General features: G+C 43.9%; 1 protein-coding gene across 1 annotated transcript; it reads right to left on the bottom strand.

The window, feature by feature from the left end:
- Window positions 1–1,499: 1,499 nt before the first annotated feature.
- LOC308119157 (alpha-aspartyl dipeptidase) lies at window positions 1,500–7,825 on the bottom strand. The gene is made up of 8 exons (XM_080479004.1): window positions 7,116–7,825; window positions 5,977–6,065; window positions 5,502–5,576; window positions 5,117–5,196; window positions 4,284–4,457; window positions 2,964–3,023; window positions 2,793–2,875; window positions 1,500–2,474 (listed from the first exon to the last, which is right to left on the bottom strand). The coding sequence occupies exons 1-8, from the start codon at window positions 7,208–7,210 to the stop codon at window positions 2,408–2,410; spliced, it is 723 nt and encodes a 240-aa protein (XP_080335130.1). The 5' UTR covers window positions 7,211–7,825; the 3' UTR covers window positions 1,500–2,407.
- Between the last annotated feature and the right edge of the window lie 12,569 nt (window positions 7,826–20,394).

Genomic DNA, 20,394 nt, shown 5'->3' on the forward strand with positions numbered 1-20,394 from the left:
TGTCTTTCACTCGTCTTCATTTCACCTAAAAGTTAGAGGAGCACTGCTGAGCGCCATCGTTAAACGGTTTTATTTACTTTACTCTGACTGATGTTATAGAATCACAACTTTTTACTGAACTCATGTAAACGTGATGATTCAATAAAATCCCAGCTCATGAACTAAAGGAAACATTTAATCATATAACGGAAAGGAGAGGTTAGTTTATCATGGAATTCACAAAATATTTAAAATCTCTTTTTTTTTACTTGTAAAACTGAAATCTTGCATGTTTTTTGTTTTTTTCATCTTTTTATGAAATCATGAAAATCAGAAACACACTGAGCCTGTTTACATTCGAACAAATATCCAGTCATCGTTTACTTCCAGGACAATATGAAGTCTGGAAGCAGCGATACTGGTACTGGTACTATACAGAGTACTTGTACTCATGAAAGCTCCCCTATACAATACAGCGAGTATTTATGTGAAGTGGCTTCTAAAGGCTCACGTCACCATTCGCTGCATCTTATTGCCAGAATTTGCTTCCGATTGCAAAAACTTTTTTACTGATTTCCTGTAAATTGAAAAGATTTTCTTTTTTAAACTTTAGAAAATTTGTACGGAAAAGTTTCTATGATTTTTTTTAAAGTTGCCAAAACTGGTCCAGATCTGAGTTCATGGCGTTTTCTAAGAAGCTGATTGGTCCAGAGGTCTTTCTGGGGCTGGACGTGGCTCTGGGCTGGACGTGGCTCTGGGCTGGACGTCGCTCTGGGCTGGACGTCGCTCTGGGCTGGACGTGGCTCTGGGCTGGACGTTGCTCTGGGCTGGACGTCGCTCTGGGCTGGACGTCGCTCTGGGCTGGACGTCGCTCTGGGCTGGACGTGGCTCTGGGCTGGACGTGGCTCTGGGCTGGACGTCGCTCTGGGCTGGACGTGGCTCTGGGCTGGACGTGGCTCTGGGCTGGACGTGGCTCTGGGTTCATCCAGGCTCCGCTGCCCTGATACAACTTTTTCTAAGACTTTTCTGAAGGCGTGAGAATCGGACCAGGAACTCCTTGGCGGGACTGAAGTCGTCATTGTGACGTCAGTGGGCTCCGGTCTCCGTCCTCCGATCTCCGTCCCCCGCTGCAGCTGGAGTTTGTCTGTTTGACTTGAATCCTGCAGCCGCCGGCCTGGTCTGTTCTGTTCTGTTCTGTTCTGTTCTGTTCTGTTCTGTTCTGTTCGGTCTGTTTCTGTATTTAATACCACTCCTCTCCTTCTTTACACCATGAAACAAATAGTTTGGATGTTTGTACTTCTTCACCTCCGGAATGAAAATTAACAGTTTCCTGATTTCACTTTGGACATGAAATAAACTGATTTGTTCACATTTGGTCGTTTCCAGGTTCATTTTGCTGTTTGCAGGTTTTCTTACGACGGATATTCAAATGATTTCTGAGTTATGGTGCTTTTCTTTTCTTTTTTTTGGGGGGGGGGGGGTCATTCAAATTATCTCCAGAGTACTAGTTTGTTTTTTTTGATAACTTTTTTTATGAAAAGTAAGTCACAAACATTGTATACAAAAGTGTATGTAAACATTTTTTTTTTTTACATTTTGAACAAAAGACTTGAACTCGAGTACGAGTTTTAACAAAAAAACCTATTGAACATTCCACTTAACATAATGTACTTCCTGTTTGTTCTGCTGATTCCTCCAGTAAAGATTCAGGTCAAATCATCTCTACAACTTATAAATAAAACAGGCAGTGACCCAGAGAAGGTGTTTCACCAATCAGCTGCATAATGAGACGTATTCCCGGGTCCGGCGTCACCTCAGCTCTGAAGTTGATTTAAAGATTTCAATCGGGGGTGTCCAACCCCGGTCCTCGAGGACCCCTGTCCTGCAGGTTTTAGTTCCTCCCTGCTTCAGCAGACCTGAATCTAATGATGATGTCATCACCAAGGTTGTGAAAAAGACCAATAAGGAGCTCCTCATTGCGATCAGGTGTGTTGGAACTGGGAGGAGCGCAAACCTGCAGGACAGGGACCCTGGAGGACAGGGACCCTGGAGGACAGGGGCCCTGGAGGACAGGGGACCCTGGAGGACAGGGGCCCTGGAGGACTGGGGCCCTGGAGGACCGAGGTTGGACACCCCTGCTTTAAATTATGAGAAACTAACTAATTAATTAAATGAATCTAAAAAGGGTTTTGGGGCAGCTTCACATGACGACTGCTATTAGTCATTTTCACACTTCAAATGTAGGAATCATAGACGCCACATGTTCAACATTTCCAGAGTATTTGTTGAATATTTTATCAATTTATTCAGATGTTTCCGCATCTTGTTGGTCACATTGAACAAATGCTGTGGAAGGTGCAGCAAAAGGTTTATACAGTTTGGACCAGAAACATAAACAGATGGAGAAGAGGCGTCCTGCCGAGGCTGGTCAGTAAGAGTCTGTGAGCAGGAAGCTCAGGTCACTGCCCGGGTGGAACTCCACCGCCTGCTTCCCCCTGAAACACACATTTATATCACTTATTCCCCCTGAAACACACTTTTATCTCACTTATTCCTCCAGAAACACACATTTATCTTACTTATTGCCCCAGAAACACACTTTTATCTCACTTATCCCCCCTGAAACACATTTATCTCATTTATTCCTCCTCAAACACACGTTTATCTCACTTATTGCCCCAGAAACACACGTTTATCTCACTTATTCCTCCTGAAACACACTTTTATCTCACTTATTCCTCCTGAAACAAACATTTATCTCACTGATTCTCCCAATGGAGCCCCAAAGCAGCCGCCGGATCCCGGAGCGTTACCTGGTGAACAGTCTGGCGTCGGTGGTTCCCAGCAGGGTGGCTTTGTCTCCCTCCACCAGCAGCATGGATCCTTCCCTCAGACCCTGAAACACACCAGAGAACAGATCAAGGCCCAGTCGTCCAGTAGGGGGCGCCAGGTGACTCTGGAGCAGGTTTCAGGCTCCGGCTCACCAGGACGCAGGGCGTGTCCGGCTCCTCGTGGTACTGAGTGATCCTCTGCTCCCGGGTCTCCTGCACAGCCACAAATAATACCACTCAGAACACACTGAAGTATTCTGATTACTTAATTCTACCGTTACTATGTTGGCAGGACATGAGCAGAAGCAAAGAGTGACATCTAATTCTGCTCCAACTGAATTCTCACTAGTAAATAGAACCATGTCTACAGATGAAGGGAGAAATGTATTAAATAATGCAACAAGTTAGCATATTTTCTTAAAAAAAAAAAAGTGGAACACCCACATTTTGTAAAAACTTGCAATATGTAACAAGTTATTACAAAATGCAGCATTATTACATAATCCTGCGCTACAGTGTGTAACATTAAATATAAAAACAAACGTCTGCAGACACAATACTTTCTTCTGAATTCCCTGGAGGTGCAACAATTTGAAAAATCCACAAAAACATTCTAGGAATTGTGGCTTTCTTGTTTATTGGTTAAATGTAAAATGTTCTTCTATATTTAACTTTATTTCTGAAACATTTAAAATGACATTTTATTAAACAAACTCGATACCGAGGGTCGACTGAAGGTCAATATGCTTGATGTTATTGTTTGTGTTGTCGTTGGTACTGATGGCGTTGTTGTTAGTATTGTTAGTACTGATATTACCGTTGATCTTATTGTTGATTTGCCTTGTTGTTGTTGGTATTTATGTTATTGTTGCTATTAGAGTTAGCACTGTTGTTATTGTTGTTGTTGAAGGAGATGATGTTTTTGTTGTGGTGCTGGTATTGTTATTGTTATTGTCTATGTGGTTGATACTGTTTGTTATTGTTTATGGCATTTTTGATCCTTGTATTGATATCATTGATCTTGTTATCGGCGTTGTTGATGTTTTTGTAATTCTACCAACCAAAACAACATGAGGATCTTCAGGATGAGGATCTGATGACTAGTTAAATATGAGTTTTCACTCCAGTGTAATTCAATGTGTGTGTGTGTGTTACAGATTAATGTTGTTACTGCGTCTTTAAAACCTGGCAGCTTTACTTTGACCGGAGGAGTGAGAGGGTGATAACAGATCACGCTGATGTGACAGGAAACGGACGAATCGGAGAGAGCGGCGCCGTCGCTGACGTCTCTCACTGATCTGCAGCGAGACAAAGTGTCTCTGTGAAGTTTTACTGCTGCACAACAAAAATAAAACTGCTTCCTGACATTAAACTACACTGTCGTGTTTTGAAATGCTGCTGTTGTGCCCGTTAACGGACAGTACCCCCCCTCCCCCCCACCCCACCCCCCGTGGCGTGTGCTCGCTGACTCGCCCCCATATGGCGGCTGTTGCGGTCGGTGTCCAGGAAGTGCGGGTTGATGTTGAACGGGACGAGGCCGATGGCGGAGAAGGACGGAGGGAAGACGATGGGCATGTCGTTGGTGGTGCTGATGCTGACGGTGGCCACGTTGGTGCCGGCACTGGAGCCCATGTAGGGGACGCCGTCCTGGGGAGGGACCGGGGTTTAGGACAGCTACCGTTTCCTCAAGCAGCTTCAAAGTTACTGGACAGTTTTTTTTAACCTGTTTACTTTATTTTCCTGGACTAAACCTCGACTATAAATCAGAACAGCGGCAGCATTCTGTTGTGCTATGGTGCCCTCTAGTGGTCCCACATATTTACCGATATGGTACACAGGTCACTTGTTATAATTCACACTGGAATATCATATTTTCAGTATCTCATCGCCCAGTTTATCACTACAGGAGTGACCCAATCAGACCCATTACTGCCCCCTACTGTCTAAATAATGCAACTAAATAACCTGCCGACAAATAAGCGTGAATGGCTCCGACACACGACTCGCCAAACGGAAAACAAAAGTGAAACTTGTGGTCCAGACAATACGGTATTCATACAACATTATTCTACTCACTTAATTCTGTGTATTTAATGTATTACCACGCAAAAGACAAATTATCTACATGTATTTGAACCGTGTTGCTGAGCTTGCGGATACGTATTTAAAAGTTTCACCTCTTGGAAAGTGGATTTAAAGTTCATTGTGTCCTCAAAACAGGAAATCTTCATGTTTGACATGTTGAGACGTCGTCGCTATTTCTACACCTGTAGTTTTATATACGATACCGTCCGTTTGTGTTTCACCTCCAAAACTCTCCTCCGGATCTCCGTCACCACCTTGTGGTCATAAAGACTCTTCAGCAGCCGGAAAGTGTTTCCTCCTCCTGACACACACACACACACACACACACACACACACACACACACACACACACCTCTCTGTGAGCATCTCCACATCCATCAATCCTTTTCTTGCTCACAGTCGCTGCACCTGATCAATTAATTTAAATTTTTTTTTTTTTTTTTTTTAAAGCTGCAAAAATAACAAAGTGGACATAAGAGAGGAGATGAAGGCAAAACAGAGGAGAAAGAAAAAGTCAGCAAAAAGGAAAAAAAGGAAGGAAAGATGGAAAAGAAGAAGTGAAGCAGTTTCAGGATCATAACCATGTTTCTCTTTGTTTCTTCTCACCGATGAAAATTCCCTCGGCCTTCCGGACGGCGTCGATCGGGTCGGAGGCCTCGTGGATACTGTCCACCTCGTACCCTACACACACACACACACACACACACACACACACACACACACACACACACACACACACACACACACACACATAAAATAAACTACTCTGACACACATGAATAAATTACATTAAATATCACATAAAATGGACTAAAAAAAATCATGAAACAGGACAACACTTGGAGAAAAGTGCACAAAGACACAATTAATAAAAACAAAAAATACACTCATAATACAATAAATGAAAACATGAACAAGCAGAAATGCATGTGCAAAAATATTAGATAAAGATTACAAGAAAAGAGGTATCTGGAGGTGTACAGATAAAGAACACATGAACCAGTTAGTTTATACACGATGAAGTGGCTGAGCAGTGTTTTAACAGACGTCACTTTAGAAAAGAGATTTTAGTTTGACCCACCCAGAGACCTGAACTTGTCCCGGGCCGTCTTGGTGTACGAGGCTCTGTCATGGAGAGCATAGGGAACAAACAGCACCCTCTTCACATCTCTGAAACACACACACACACACACACACACACACACACACACACACACACACACACACACACAACATTGTTTGTGACTTTATACAAATATTTGACATGATTTTTAACATTAATTATGATTTTTTTTTAATAGTTTGCTTTAATACCGAATTTCAGCTCTGATATATTTTGTCACATTGCATCACTGAAAACCTTTATAAAGAAACTTTTATACGCCATTCCATCTTGTATATCTAAATTTAACACTTTTCTATTGAGCTTCGTTGTTACAAGAGAGACAGTTACTCATTAATTAACTTTATTATCACTTTATTATCATTATCACCTTGAAGTATTTCATAAACTCAGTTTAAACCAATGAATCCTGCAGACTAAACTTAATTTGGACTTTTCAGCGCTTCTTTTGCAGACAAATCATCCACAACATTGTTTTAAACAACAATATTGATGCTTTCAGAAGATAATCTTGATCTGCTCACGAGCCGCATTTTGCATTAAACTATTATCCCTCATGAAATCACAGAAAAGTTTGTAAAAACACGTTTCTGAGTTTATACATGAAAAAATAGTCAAATTCAACTCTTTCCCTCAGACGTTGGACATTGTATAAACAGCTCTTGTTGGGATTTAGTTTGTGTACCAAACAAGTATTACTCACTAATATAGTTATTAAAATGTATTCATAGAAAACATTAAGTCAATAGTTAGGACATTATTCTTACAAACCAAACTCTATTCAAAATACAGGTGTTTAAATATCGGTTGGTCGTTTTTAACTAGTCGTGCACAGCGTGATTTAAGTCGATTAAAAGGCGTTTAATAAAAATTATAATTTAATTGATCTGAGCCGAACTTTAACACACGTTTAGAGAATTGCAAAAAAACGTATCGGACTGTAAATATCCTCACGGTTGCTCACTGCCGTGGAAAAATAAAAATGTTGATATTTTAAAATGGAGTTCGTCATTGATTTGCAGGCTGGTCCCTGCGCGTTTCCAAGCGGCGTTGCATGAACAAAAATAACAAACAAAACAACTTAAAAGTGAACTTACTTCCCGAAGAAGTGTGAGATCTGCTGCTGACAGTGGTCCAGGTAACCGCTGCCGTGCAGGGTGGAGTTGGACACCAGCAGGAGTCTCCGCTTCATGTCAGCCCGGCTCAGAGTGACTGAGTTCCGGCTGAGAGGCGGAGGAAGAGCCGCTGTCAGAGTGCGGAGGTCCGGAGGTCAGAGTGCGGCTGCTTCCGCTGACTGCGGACTTTTTCTCTTATATCACAGCGAATGACTCTGAGTCACCTGCAATCACCAGTATTACTATTATTACTTAGTACCAGAGTCTCTCTTGAAGGGTGCGACCCGGAAAACTGACTCTTTATTACCACAAGGATCTAGAAATGTATGGGAACAAATTAAAACTTGTATAACACGTTTGTTGATATTGTTTACTGAGAAGGTAAAACAATCTTTGAGTCTTTCTTAATCTGCAAAACTTTTCTTGAAAAAAAAGAAGCTTTTATTGTTGTAATTCATGGGTGCAACCAGTACTTGATTGCAGTTAGTTACTTCTTAGTGAGTTCACTGAGTTATTAGTGTCGCTGGAAGAGAAAACTAAACACCGCTCAGCTGTTAAACTCTTCACTTCTATTCATCCTTCTTTTCTTTTGTTTTATCTAGTTGAAGCTGGATGGTACAACCTGAACTAGAGTCCATCACTGGACACACACACACACACACACACACACACACACACACACACACACACACACACACACACACACACACACACACACACACACACACACACACACACACACACACACACACGAAGTGTGTCAACAGCAGGTGGCAGGATTGTTCTGGATATATATATACATTTTAAAACTGAATCCACTGTTAAATATGAACGTGTTTGAACTGAATGAGTTCTGACTCACAGAGAGAATATTTTAATATCCATCCAGAGTATTAAGTTAAGTCTTTCAGAATCTTTTCAAAGACCTCAGGTTCAAAATAAAATGTGTTTTGTTTTTTTAATGGGAAGAATCTGAGCGGCTTCCTCTCTGAAGGATTTCTGTCTTTTTCTATCCTAAAATTCATTTTGTTTACGTTGTTGGTCACATTTCCTCTTTAAGGCTATTTTGGTCATTTCTGTTTTAGTACTATTTTCTGTCCAGCTCAGGTGAATTGTCTTCTTCTTTCTCTTTATGCTTTGTGCCACTTTCTTTCATGTTTCAAGTTATTTTGGTCTTTTGTGGTTTATGTTATGTTTCTGTGATTAACTGTCTCATGTGTTCATTTTTATGCCTTTATGGTAAATCTATTTCTCATAGCTTTGTACAGTTGTGTAGCTCCTGTGGACAAAGTGCGTCTTTTTCAGGACATTTTATTTTTATTTTAGTCAAACCGTGTCTTTAGGATCTTTGAATTTCATGTTGTATAATTCCCTTTGAGACAATATTTTGTGGTTATTTTGCATCTTTCTTGATTAATTCCCATCTAATGCTGATTGATGTGATGACATATAATCTCTTTCTGTAATTTGTGGGTCTTTTTTTAGTCATTGTGTCTTTTGGGGATTGTTTTGTTTTATTGTGTTGCTTTTGTATTGATTTAATTGGTAGTTGGTGCCTGTTTGTGGACGATTTGTGTGTTTTCTGTGGTCATATTGCAAAAGTTTGTGTTGCTCTGTGGTTGTTGTTTTTATGACATTATGAATTATTTTCCATATCTTTGTCACTTTGAGTGTATACGTGAATGTTGTGAATGTTGTTGATTTGCGGCACTTTTCGTTTTGAATTTTTGTTATTTATGTATAGTTTTGTGTATTTTATTGTTTTTTTCAGGTTATATTTGAATCTTTTGGATTCAGATTGTCTTTTATTCTCGCTTTTTGTTGATTTTGCACGTCTTTGTGGTCGTTTTGTGTCCTATTGATTAATTTGTTGTTCTTTTTGTAAATGTTATTGCTCTTTAAGTTCACTGGGAACTTTTGTTCTTTATTTTGTGAATCCTTTGTGTGTTATTGTGGTCAATCTGAGTAGTTTTGCGTCACTTCTTTCCCATTTTGGAATCTTTAGTGGTCATTTTGTTTTCTCTTTCTGGCCGTTTTGTGGTCATTTGGCTGGTTTCTATCGGAGGAGCCTGAGCAGCACGACGCTGGACGTCTCCTGCTCTTTCCGTGGTGCTGCAGTGACTCAGCAGTGACTCAGCAGTGACTCAGCAGTGGAGGAGATTCACTGTGGGCCGGCGATTTCTGACCAGTGATTACAGATCCAAAGCGTCTGATCCGAGAGGAGTTCACCCGCTCTCACACACAGAGCTGGAGTGAGACTCATTTTCAGCCCTGGAGTTTCATACCTCAGACCGGCCCACTTTAGATCACGACCTATTAAAACTATATAATTCTGGAAATGTAAACACTGTGATGGTACTTTAATACATGTGCTGTGGTCTTGTCCACAAATTCAACTGTTCTGGATGAGAATACATAATTTTATACAAAATGTATCAGGTGTACACTTGGATTTCTGTTCATCATTGTATGTTCTTGGACACTCAAAGGTTTTGCTGAACTTGCCTAATGCACTGAAGGACTGGACACAGACTGTGATCATGATTGGAAAACAAATTCTGCTCAGACACTGGAAATCCCCAGGAACTCCCCCATTTGATGAACGGACTGCTGAACTGTCAAAGGTTGCTGCATATGAAAACATGTCTTACAGGATCACAAATAAGGTGCACAAATATAAACAGAAATGGGGCAGATACATTGCAATGATGACTGCATGAGGAAGGGACGAAGGTATGTCCACAACTATAAAACAGAACCTCAGCTTCTTCTTTTTTTGTTTGTTTTGTTTTTTCTCCGGTTTTGTTTTGTTTTTTGTTTAGTTTTTCTTTTAGTACCAAAGCCATACAGAATGAGTCAATGGTCTCCCTCTGTTTGTTCTGTTGGGGGGGGGGGGGGGGGGGGGGGGTTTACACAAGCATTGATATGTATAGATAATTGTGTTTTATTTGTGGAAAAATAATAAAAAAAATTAAATCCCCCCCAAAAAAATAAAAAATTATATAATTCTAATCTTACATGTGAAGTCTATAGCGCTATTCTGGAAAGCCTTGTAATTCAGTGTATTTTTCTAAAATATTTCCAATTCATTGCAAGTAAGAGTCGCCTCATAATGAAACTTTTGTTCAACACCAGTGCACCATTATACAATCCATCTTTTTTTTCATGATTTCAAAATCTGTATTTCAAATAAGTGTTAACAGATATCCAAACTTAAAAAATGACACAAAAACATAAAATATTAGATTCAAAATATAGAATTAAAAAAATGAACTTTCTTAAAACACTACCTTCTGTTTTTCAAACGAACAGGACCGCCCCTAAACATGAATAAACCCTGAGCAGTGCACGGGTCTCTGCCACTTTGTTTATGACAATGTCACTTAAGAAAAGTTTATTTCTTTAAAAAGAAGCTGTCAGTGGAGGGAGGTGAAGGCGGCCCGGGAACAGCAGAAACAGCTTGTGATCAACCCAGTGCTGTTAAAAAATAAAACATTTGATAAAATAAAAGTAAACGCCGGCCCACCGGGAACTGTCTCACTCCGGGCCTGGTGGTGACACACATTCTCTCACACACACTCTCACACTCTCTCCCACAAACGCTGTTGGGACTTATGGTTAGTTATTAGCATTAAATTACTATAAGTAATAGATTACTGAAAGTAATAAATCACTGGAAGTAATTAGGAATTTTTTTTATTATTAATGGAAGTAAACTGTCATTAACTCATTAACAAGTCCTAAAGTAATTGAGTAATTACTCAAGCGCACAGTGGCACAGTGGTTAGCACTGTTGCCTCACAGCAAGAAAGTCGTGGGTTCAAATCCACAGTGTGCACTTACACACTATGTGGGCCTCAGAGCTTGGGCTTACTCACAATACATCCATTATTACAAGCCTTTATACACCTACTTGACTTTTATCAGCACATATAAGCATTTATCACATCCAACCTCCACATCAAATCTGAATCACATAAATTTAAAACAAAATATGCGAGTCTGACTACAACGAATCAAGTCTGCATCAACATGCTTCAAAATAACCTCCGAAATACTTTAACAGGCATCATCAAACCAATCATCACACACGGCCATTAAAATTTGAAGAAGAAAACGGTCCAGGCTGCCTTGAAGAGATCCAGTCCTCAGCACCATCATATTATACAACACAGAGCTAACAATTAATTTAAAAAATACAATGAATACACATTATTCCTTACCTTAGCACAGAAGCGACCACACAGGCCTGGAATCAGCTTCCTTTGCTGTTGGTCCAGACGCCCATGATGAGGACGGGCGATGACCTGATTTAAGCCAGGATGTGATGAAGGGTGCCGGGTCGAATCTCTCCAAAGGGGGGTCCATTAAAGCCACAAAAAGGAGCGATGAGAGGCGGTTCTCATGCAGTCTATTGCAGGTTTTGTTTATGGGTGGTATGGATGGCAGAAAACCCCCGCTCACACTCTGATGAGGTCGGGATATATGTTCCACTGGCTGTACAAAGCTTTTCCGGTGTTTTGCCTGGTGCTTTATTTTGCAATTTCCAGTCGCGGATCTCCTCCACTGCCTCTCCGGCTGACTCGCCGAGTTCCCGACAGATGCAGCGGTGGTCGTCAGGCTAGCATCTGCCGAAGAACGAGCTTGTTGCTGCTCCTCAGAGTCATCCGTCTGTTTTGTCTTTGTGAAACCGAAATTAGAAAGAAGGTTTCCTTGTTGTCTCTTCGACATAATGACTGGCTGCTAAATATTGCTATAAACACAAATCATGAAGGCTGGCTAGACGTTGAAAAAACATTCTGTGAAGATCTCCAAGTCAGAGATCTTCCCTTCTTCAGTCCTGTCATTAAAAAGCACAGCTGCTTTAAAAGCATCAATATAAACACATCGCTGACAGCTTGGTGGGAATTTCTTAAAATAAATGGATCTTCACTCATTCCCTGCAAACTCACACCCATCTGGAACAATCCCGACATCCTGCAAAGAAAGAAACCAATAAACTTCCCAAGTTGGCAAAATAAAGGAATAAGACACTTAGAACAACTTATCTCCAATAACTCTTTTATTCCATTTAATGAGCTAATAGAAACATATGGCATCAATCAAAGCAACTATCTGGAATATCTTCAGCTTAAGTCAATAATACAAATTAAGTTCAAACTAGAACAGATTAACCTGAACTTACCTCAGACAGTGACAAATCTCCTGAAGATCTCAGCTCCTAAACCTCTTTCTAAAATTATCTCAATCCTGTCAGGTTCAAATATCTCAATATCCCTTCCGACCTTCAAATGGGAAGAAGATCTCAACATCAACAGAGACCCAACGTTTTGGTCAGAAATCTGTACAAATACATTCAAAATGAGCTTGGCTGTCGGCTGGGGGGGGTTGGGGGCGGGTCGTCCGGGCCCTGGGGGTGCGGGGCCTCCCCCTTTCCGGCGGGGGTGCCCGCTGCGGCGCTGGGGGTGGGTCCTCCCTCTGGCCCCCTCCCCCGGTGGGGCGGGTTGGCCCCTGCTGCCGCGCTCCGGGTCTGCCTCATTCCTGGATTGGGGGGAGCGGGGGACGGGGGGGCTCCGGGTTCTGGATGGACGGTTGACTGAGAGTGACCTCCAGGGCCTGATGGGTGTGTGTGTGTGTGTGTGTGTGTGTGTGTGTGTGTGTGTGTGTGTGTGTGTTGGGGGGTGGGGCTGTGTGGGCGAATGAGGGGGGGTGCCCTGACCACTGGCCTCCGGCTGGGCTCGCACTGGGCCCTGCGGGTCTCAGACTCTGCTGTCTGGCCGTTGGGTGGGGTGGGGGCTCCCTGCCTGGGTCCCCTTACGGCGCCTTGTTGGGGGGGGGTGTGGCTCCCCGGGTCCTAGGCCGGCCGCTCGGGGGTGGGGTGGGGCAGCGCGGGGGGGTCCAGCTGGGCCAAGGTCCTAGCGACGGGGGGACCCCCTCCCTCAGAACCCTCCCTGCCTTACCTCACCTTATATTACTCCACAATAGGGAACAGTGGGGCGGTGCCTAGGTGGGGGGTCCGGGCTACTTAACTGCGGTCTGGGTCCTCCCCCGACTTTGCACCACCCACAATTTTAACCACACTTAGTCACGCAGGGTCTTGAGGGGGTAAGCCGCTTTCGGGGTTCTGCCGCTTGTCAGCGGGTGGGATATGAGGCTCCTGGGGGTGTAGAGTTGACTGTCCTCCGACCGGGGCCTGCGCCGGCCTTCGCTTTCCTGGGTCTGGGGGCGGGGCTGGTCCGGGGCGCGGCGGCTGGGGCCGTCTCTGCCTTGCCGGGTTGGGGGGGGGCGGTGGGTGGGCCTGTTCCCGGGGGTGCGGCGGGACTCGCCGCCGGGGTTGGGGGGGCTCTCGACCCGCTCGGCCCGGGGGCCCTGCTCCGGCCTTTTCTCGGCTTGGCGGCTTGGGTCGGGGCCTGGGGCCCTGTGCCCTTTATCCTTCTCTTGTGGGCCCCTCTTGCCTGGGGGGGATTCCTCTCTGCATTCCCCGTCGGGTGCTTTTTGGGCGGGGACGTGGCTCTCTGGGGTGGTTCGCTGGGGTCTCCCCGGGCCTGGGGGGCTTCCGTCTGCCGGGGTGGCGGTGTCCGGGCCCGATGGCCTCGGACCCCGGGGTCTCGCCACGGGTCGCCCCACAGCAGTTCCGGTCCCACCCAGTGGACAAACCACACACACACACACACACACACACACACACACACACACACACACACACACACACACACACACACACACTTCCACTCCTCACGAAAGGTGCTTCTGAAGTTGCTTGTTCTCTATCATCATTTGCTCAAACTTTACAAATCATGTTCCTCTTTTGTTGTCACCTCTTTGTTAATTCATGTTCCTGCTTCACGTTACTGTCTAGATAGAGCTGCTCAGGCTGGTTTAATCCAAAAACAGTTGGAAAATATTTGGATCAGTGTGATAACTGCAAATAATATATGTAGCACAACAAGGATATTGTATGTTATCCCCCTCCCCCCTCCTCCCTCAACCTTTTTCTCTCTTTTCTCTTCTCTCTCTCTTTGAGCGTTCCCCCCCGGTCGTGTACGGCAGCCATGCCATCTTCTGACGGAGAAGGCAACAGGAGGAGACTCCAGGTCTCTCCCTGTTGCAAGACCAAAATCTGTTCTGACTCCGAAGGCTCTCAATCACATCATATTGTTGGCCCAAGCTGCCGAACAGGACAAGGGCAAAAAAAATAAAAAATAAAAATAAAAATAAAAAATAAATAAATAAATAAATAAATAAAAAAAATAAACACAAATCAATATTTGAAATTCACCGTAAGTCGGAATTAAGCGACGTTTTCAGACAGCGCCGCCACACTTCAGTGGTGGTGAGGGCAGGAACTGCATGCAGGCCGGCTCTTTATTAAAGTGAACTAGCAATGAATCACCCTCATGCAAAAATCACACATTAAAAAAGACTTAATTTTACACATGATCATGACAATACAAAGTAAAAAAACAATAACAGGGCAAGCACGGACATTTTTTTTTAAATTTGGCCAATATTTTAGAGACCCCCCAAATTTTCAAAAATCATATCTTCAGGGGGGCTCATGTCTCATCTATGGGGGCTGAGCCCCCCTTGGCCCCCTCGTAGTTTGCACCTGAGTACCTGAGCAAGACCCCTGGCTTCCCTTGAGTATTGCTCTGTGTGGCTGCTACCGATGGGTCAATCGGTATCAATTTCCCCTCGGGGATTAATATAGTGCTATAAAGTTAATAAATTATTGGAAATAATTAATTAATGAAAAATTATTAATTTGAACAAATTCATTATTTACTCATTAATAATGAAACGGGGCACCACCAGAGAATCTGGAAATACCTAATTACAAAAATATCAGTCTCATTTAGAAACAGTTTTTTTTAAGTTAGTTAATATTTCTGTGTAAATTTATAACAACCTTAAATAAAAGGGGAGGTGTGAGATCCGAGCACAGACTGTTACAAACCAGTGAATGTCAACAATAAATACACAATAATCACCAGGAATCGTTCAATTCAGCCAGCAGGCGTTTATTAACGAATATGTATTAATTCATAAATAATTCTGAAATCATCTTAGGCAGATGTCGGGTTAGTGGAGGAGGGAGAGAGAGAGTGAGAGAGATGGGTAGAGAAGAGAAGGACAGAGAGTTCTGGCGAGGTTTGGTTCCGAAACCTGGTTTCTCCAAAAGGAGATTGAAGTAGCTTCTGGAAGCTCACTTGATTTTCTGGTTTCTGAGGTGGGGAACCCGAGTCCATACTGCGATGGTGCGCGTGAATGTCCGTTCACGCGCGTTCATAAACGGGCCGCTGCAGCTTCGTACAGCGACAGCGTTAATGACACATTAAGCACATTGCATGTTAGCTTCAGGCTAATCTAACAACGCTGCCCAGACAAAGTGCTCGTACTTGGTCGTTGTGCGGTTCTGTGAGGCAGTAGTAACTTGTTACCGGGTCTGAATTCAACTTTCCGAATTCCAGAAAAGTTGGGACGCTGTGCAGCAAGAGGGGAAAGGAGCTCCGGAGAGCCAACAAAGAAAAAAAAGGAAAATAGAAGAAGCAGTCCAAATGGTGTCCTGCTCGTCCAGCGGGCTGAACCTCGGTTTGGTTCTGTGGTTCCACTCTGTGCTCTCTTTCCGTCCCGAGGCAGCAGAGACGTGTGTCTCACTCGGTGGCCGGGGATGAGAAGCCAGGAGCACTTAGCTGGAAGGCAGTTTCACCAAGTTTGAATTTCGGAAACCTGTGGTGTCTGGGATCGGTTCGACCAATGAGTGGCTGGCAGCTAGGGTTCTGCATCCGCTGTACAGTTTCTATTGGTTCCCAACCTGGGGGTTGCGGCCCTCCTCGGGTCGCTGCCCTAATCCCTGCGGTTTTATGGCCTGTTCATGGTTCCTGCTGTTTCTCCCTTTGGGGGAGAAACTCCTGGAGGAGTTCAATACTCCATTGAACTCCATTGAGCCCAACACACTCTCATACACACTCTTACATACACTGTCTCACACACTCTCTCACCCACATTCACACGCACTCCCACACAGCAGCTACAGACTTGTTACGATGCCACCTGAATTCTTGAGGCTTTACAGTCTGTGACTCACCGCCTGCTTCATGTTCAGGAAGAGAAACCGCCAATGTAAACTCGCCACACACACACACACACACACACACACACACACACACACACACACACACACACACACACACACACACACACACACACACACACACACACACACACACACACGGCTTCATGTTTCTGAGCGTTTCCAACCCAAAAGCACACACTTCTCGACAGTCCATCCGGATAAGAAACACCAGCAGTTAACATAAAAGTTCAGACTTTGTGTTCAACGTCCGAAAAAGATTTATGTTGAGCCCCACCTGGTGTCATCAGAAAGGACTGCATGCAAAGTATGCTATTAACTCTTTAAGATAATCTACAATCTTTTCTTGTCTGTGAATAAAACTTCCTCCTATATAGCACATAATTACTGTGTGAGGACTGTACTCCCTGGTTCTTGGTCTCCTCTTGCTGTTTCAGGTTGTTTCCTCCTGATCCACACTGATGGTGCATTAGTGTGGCTCGCCCCTCTCTCACCATGCAGTGTGTATTGCATGCATTAAAGTGTAAGTGCGCATGCTCAGGCTGTGGCTCCATTCATTCAGATAACGTGATTTTGATGCCTGGTGGGACTTGAAGCCCGAAGCCCCACTAACAACGTCATTTCGATGCTCGGAGCTGAATGAGGGTGATGATGTAGACACTGCCAGACGGCTCAGAACTCCTGAATTGAAACATAAACTACTTGAGGCAAGGTGGTGAACGTCGGGCAAGCAGAAGTGGAGGTGTTTCGGGATCGTAATGTTACGTTAAGGAACGCGCACAGTCTGGGGACATGCAATGTGGAGATTATGGAGGGGCTGACAGAGAGGAGCTTCATCGGCGCGGCACCGTGAAGCTCCGGGAAGCAGCGATTATTCAGATCTCAAAACGAATCTCCTGACACCACCACGACACCTGAATGTTCCAATTATCGGGGTCCAGCTCAAGTATTTTGGTCGTTTCAGTGTCGCTCAGCTTGAAATTTGCCAGGAGAACCTGTCCATTGTCCGCGTTCGGCAGGTTGTCCGCTCATTGAGGTGTGTTAACTGTTAAATATGTGTCCGTGCACAATGACGTGTCCGCCCAGTACAAGGTATCGCTCTTACTGGGTCAGCTCGTCAGAGGTTCTACTGTTTTGGAGAAGTGATTAACACGTGACACCCCGGCTAGCTCAGCTGGTAGAGCATGAGACTCTCAATCTCAGGGTAGAGGGTTCATGTCCCGTGCCGGGCGCCACCTTCCTGTGTGCTCACCACATGCAGGAAGGTTCTTAATGGTGCAATGAGATCTGGGTGACGGTGCTCAGACTGACACCCCCGTGACACGGAAACGGATGAGCGGGAGAAGATGGATGGATGGATGGATGGATGGTTAACACGTGTGTGTGTGTGTGTGTGTGTGTGTGTGTGTGTGTGTGTGTACTCACAGATGAGCTGTTGCACATGCATGGTGGTGCACATGTGCAGCAGCTGTGCTTCATAAAAGTTATGTTTTCCACCGTCTACATGGAGAGTCGGAGCGTTTTCACAAAGTTACTTTTCCAGTGGCTTCGGGCGTCACTGAACAGACCGTTGTCACGTCAAAGTCTCTAAAATCAGCGTCATCAAGGTTAAAACAAAGATCCAGTTTGAGGAGGAGAAGGTGCAGATATCTGTCTTATCATGGAGGAAAAGCAGACAGTCATCAGCAAACAAATATACACACTTAAAAAGTGGGATTAAGTATATTAGTAAAGTATAAATACATTGTTAGTAAAGTATAGATACTTTGTGACTCACTACCTCTGCACCTACCAATACTGAACAGTATTTAAAAGTTTTATAGAAACACGTGCTGCCATCCAGACCAGGTTTATTCTTCGAGGATGACACCACTTCACACTTTGTACAAACTCCAGCAACATGGTGGGAAACAGATCCACATCAGTCCTGGACTGAAAACATTTCAAACACTTCGAATGGAAGATGAGACGGGAGGCCTCCACCGGTGAAGGATCGGAAGTAAAACTTACTTTTGTGTCACTTTACAATGTGGAAATCCACATCTGTCCATCCTGCAGTGAGTATTAGAAACGGTTACAACGCCATGACGGTCTCATGTTCACAAACACAAACACCGGAGCATTTAGTGAAAAGTAAAACAACAATGCTCCTCATTCACATGTGCAGTGAGGAAAGAAGTGGAGGGTTTTGGTCAACCTGCCAGATTTCTCCTGGTTTTATAGCGGTTTTTTGTTTTTTTTTATTTTGCGTCTTTGCTGCCGGGGTAGCTTTAACTGCGCCAGCAGGGAGGAGGCTCGCCTGCATTGTTTATCCTTAACACAACTTTAACAACATGGCAACCCAAATAGTCCTGGACTCTCACCAGACCGCTTAAAAGAAATACACCCATCAGCCACAACATTATGACCACGGACAGGTGAAGTGAATACTGCTGATGGGTGGGAAATATTATAGAGAGATACTTTATTAATCCTGAATGAAATTCCAGTTTTCTGCAGCTCACATACTACAAGAGCACAAAAAAAAAAGAAGAATGTCAGCATTTCTCCATCTTTGCCTGGTTTTAAGGGCAGTTGTGGGCCAAAGGTCAGAGACGTGGACTTGGGATTGGAAGTTTGCAGGTTTGAATCCCACTGCAAGACCTTTGGCTAAGCCCCGCCCCCAAAAGCAAACAGACCAATAACATTCAATTACTAATTGCCCAGACTCGGACAAACATTCTCTGCTCCGTAGAGAAGCATCATCAGAGGTGACGACACTTTTGTTGTTTTTAAGTAATTTGTCCCCTGGCTAGCTCAGTTGGTCGAGCATGAGACTCACAATCTCAGGGTAGTGGGTTCGTGTCCCATGCCGGGCGTCACCTTCCTGTGGGCTCACCACCTGCAGGAAGTTTCTTAATCGGTGCATTGTGATCTGGGTGACGGTGCTGAGACTGCCACCCCCGTGACCCGGAAACAGATAAGTGGAAGAAAATGAATGAAAGTCATTTGTACTTGTGTCTCGCTGCTTCATCCATTCTTTCCGGTCATGTCTCCCCGCCTTTATGCCGGTTTCTCAGAATGACTTGTAGTCATGTGTGAAAAACAAACACACTCCAAGAAAGCAGCAGATGGTTGGACGTATTTGAACAGTGAAGCATTTCAGCCCGTGTGAAACTTGAGCTGCTAATAAATGTGTCACTCTAAAACAAACATTGCATAAAAAGTGTTGTATTGTGTTTGCTTTGTTCTGTGATGCGCTCTGCCCATTTTTCCTGAAGGCCTACGAGGGGAAGAAGAAACTGTCCGAGACGAGATGTTTGCAGGATATTTTAAAAGTGGTTCACCTGCTGAATGTGGCGGGTCTGTCGTGCGTTCAGCATTAACTGAAGAGTTAACAGCGATCCAACTTTATCTGTCCATAAGAATATCCCATTGTTGAATTTACATTGTGAAACCAGAACATACCCTCTAGGATTACTACATATGACTGTATGACAAGAAATGTTGCTCCTGAAAAAAAACTAATTTCTTCCAGTATGTGACTGACAGTGGAAACTGAATGTCACCTAAACATTAAGCTGCATAGCAGGATATAAACTCAAATCTGAAATATATAAAGTAGCAGAAAAAGTTTGGAGTGTGTGGGAAAGTGGTGAATCACTGGAGAAAAGCATATATATATATATATATATATATATATATATATATATATATACTGTATATGTGTGTATATGTTAGCTCCCAGCATGCAGTTCAGTCTTCTGGGACTTCCTCCTCCTCCAATGGAAAACTCAGCCTCATCCTGTGAGTGTTAATAAGCCCCTTCCATTTGTTCACATTCTGGCTGCTACATCACCATGAGGTCTATTTCAGGCGTGAGGCAATACTTGGTTAAAATTAGGCGCTGACTGAGATCCCGGAGTAGCGCTCCCTCTCATCATTCTCAGCAGTGACCCAGATCTCGCCTTGATGTTAGATCCTGGCTGAAGTGATCCGAGTTCCACCGCAGTCGGCTTCATGATGGCCGTACGTGCACTGGTGGTTTGTTGCCGTACCAAGAGCCATACTTGTGCTTCTCTCCCTCTGCGTCTGCCCGGCGACCGAACACACAGCGGCAGCTTCCATACCTCACTAATAAGATCACCACAGCTCGGCGACCACACAAACCAACAAAAACGGTGACAC

The sequence above is a fragment of the Lipophrys pholis genome, assembly GCF_963383615.2.
Source record: "Lipophrys pholis genome assembly, chromosome: 13".
Taxonomy (NCBI): domain Eukaryota; kingdom Metazoa; phylum Chordata; class Actinopteri; order Blenniiformes; family Blenniidae; genus Lipophrys; species Lipophrys pholis.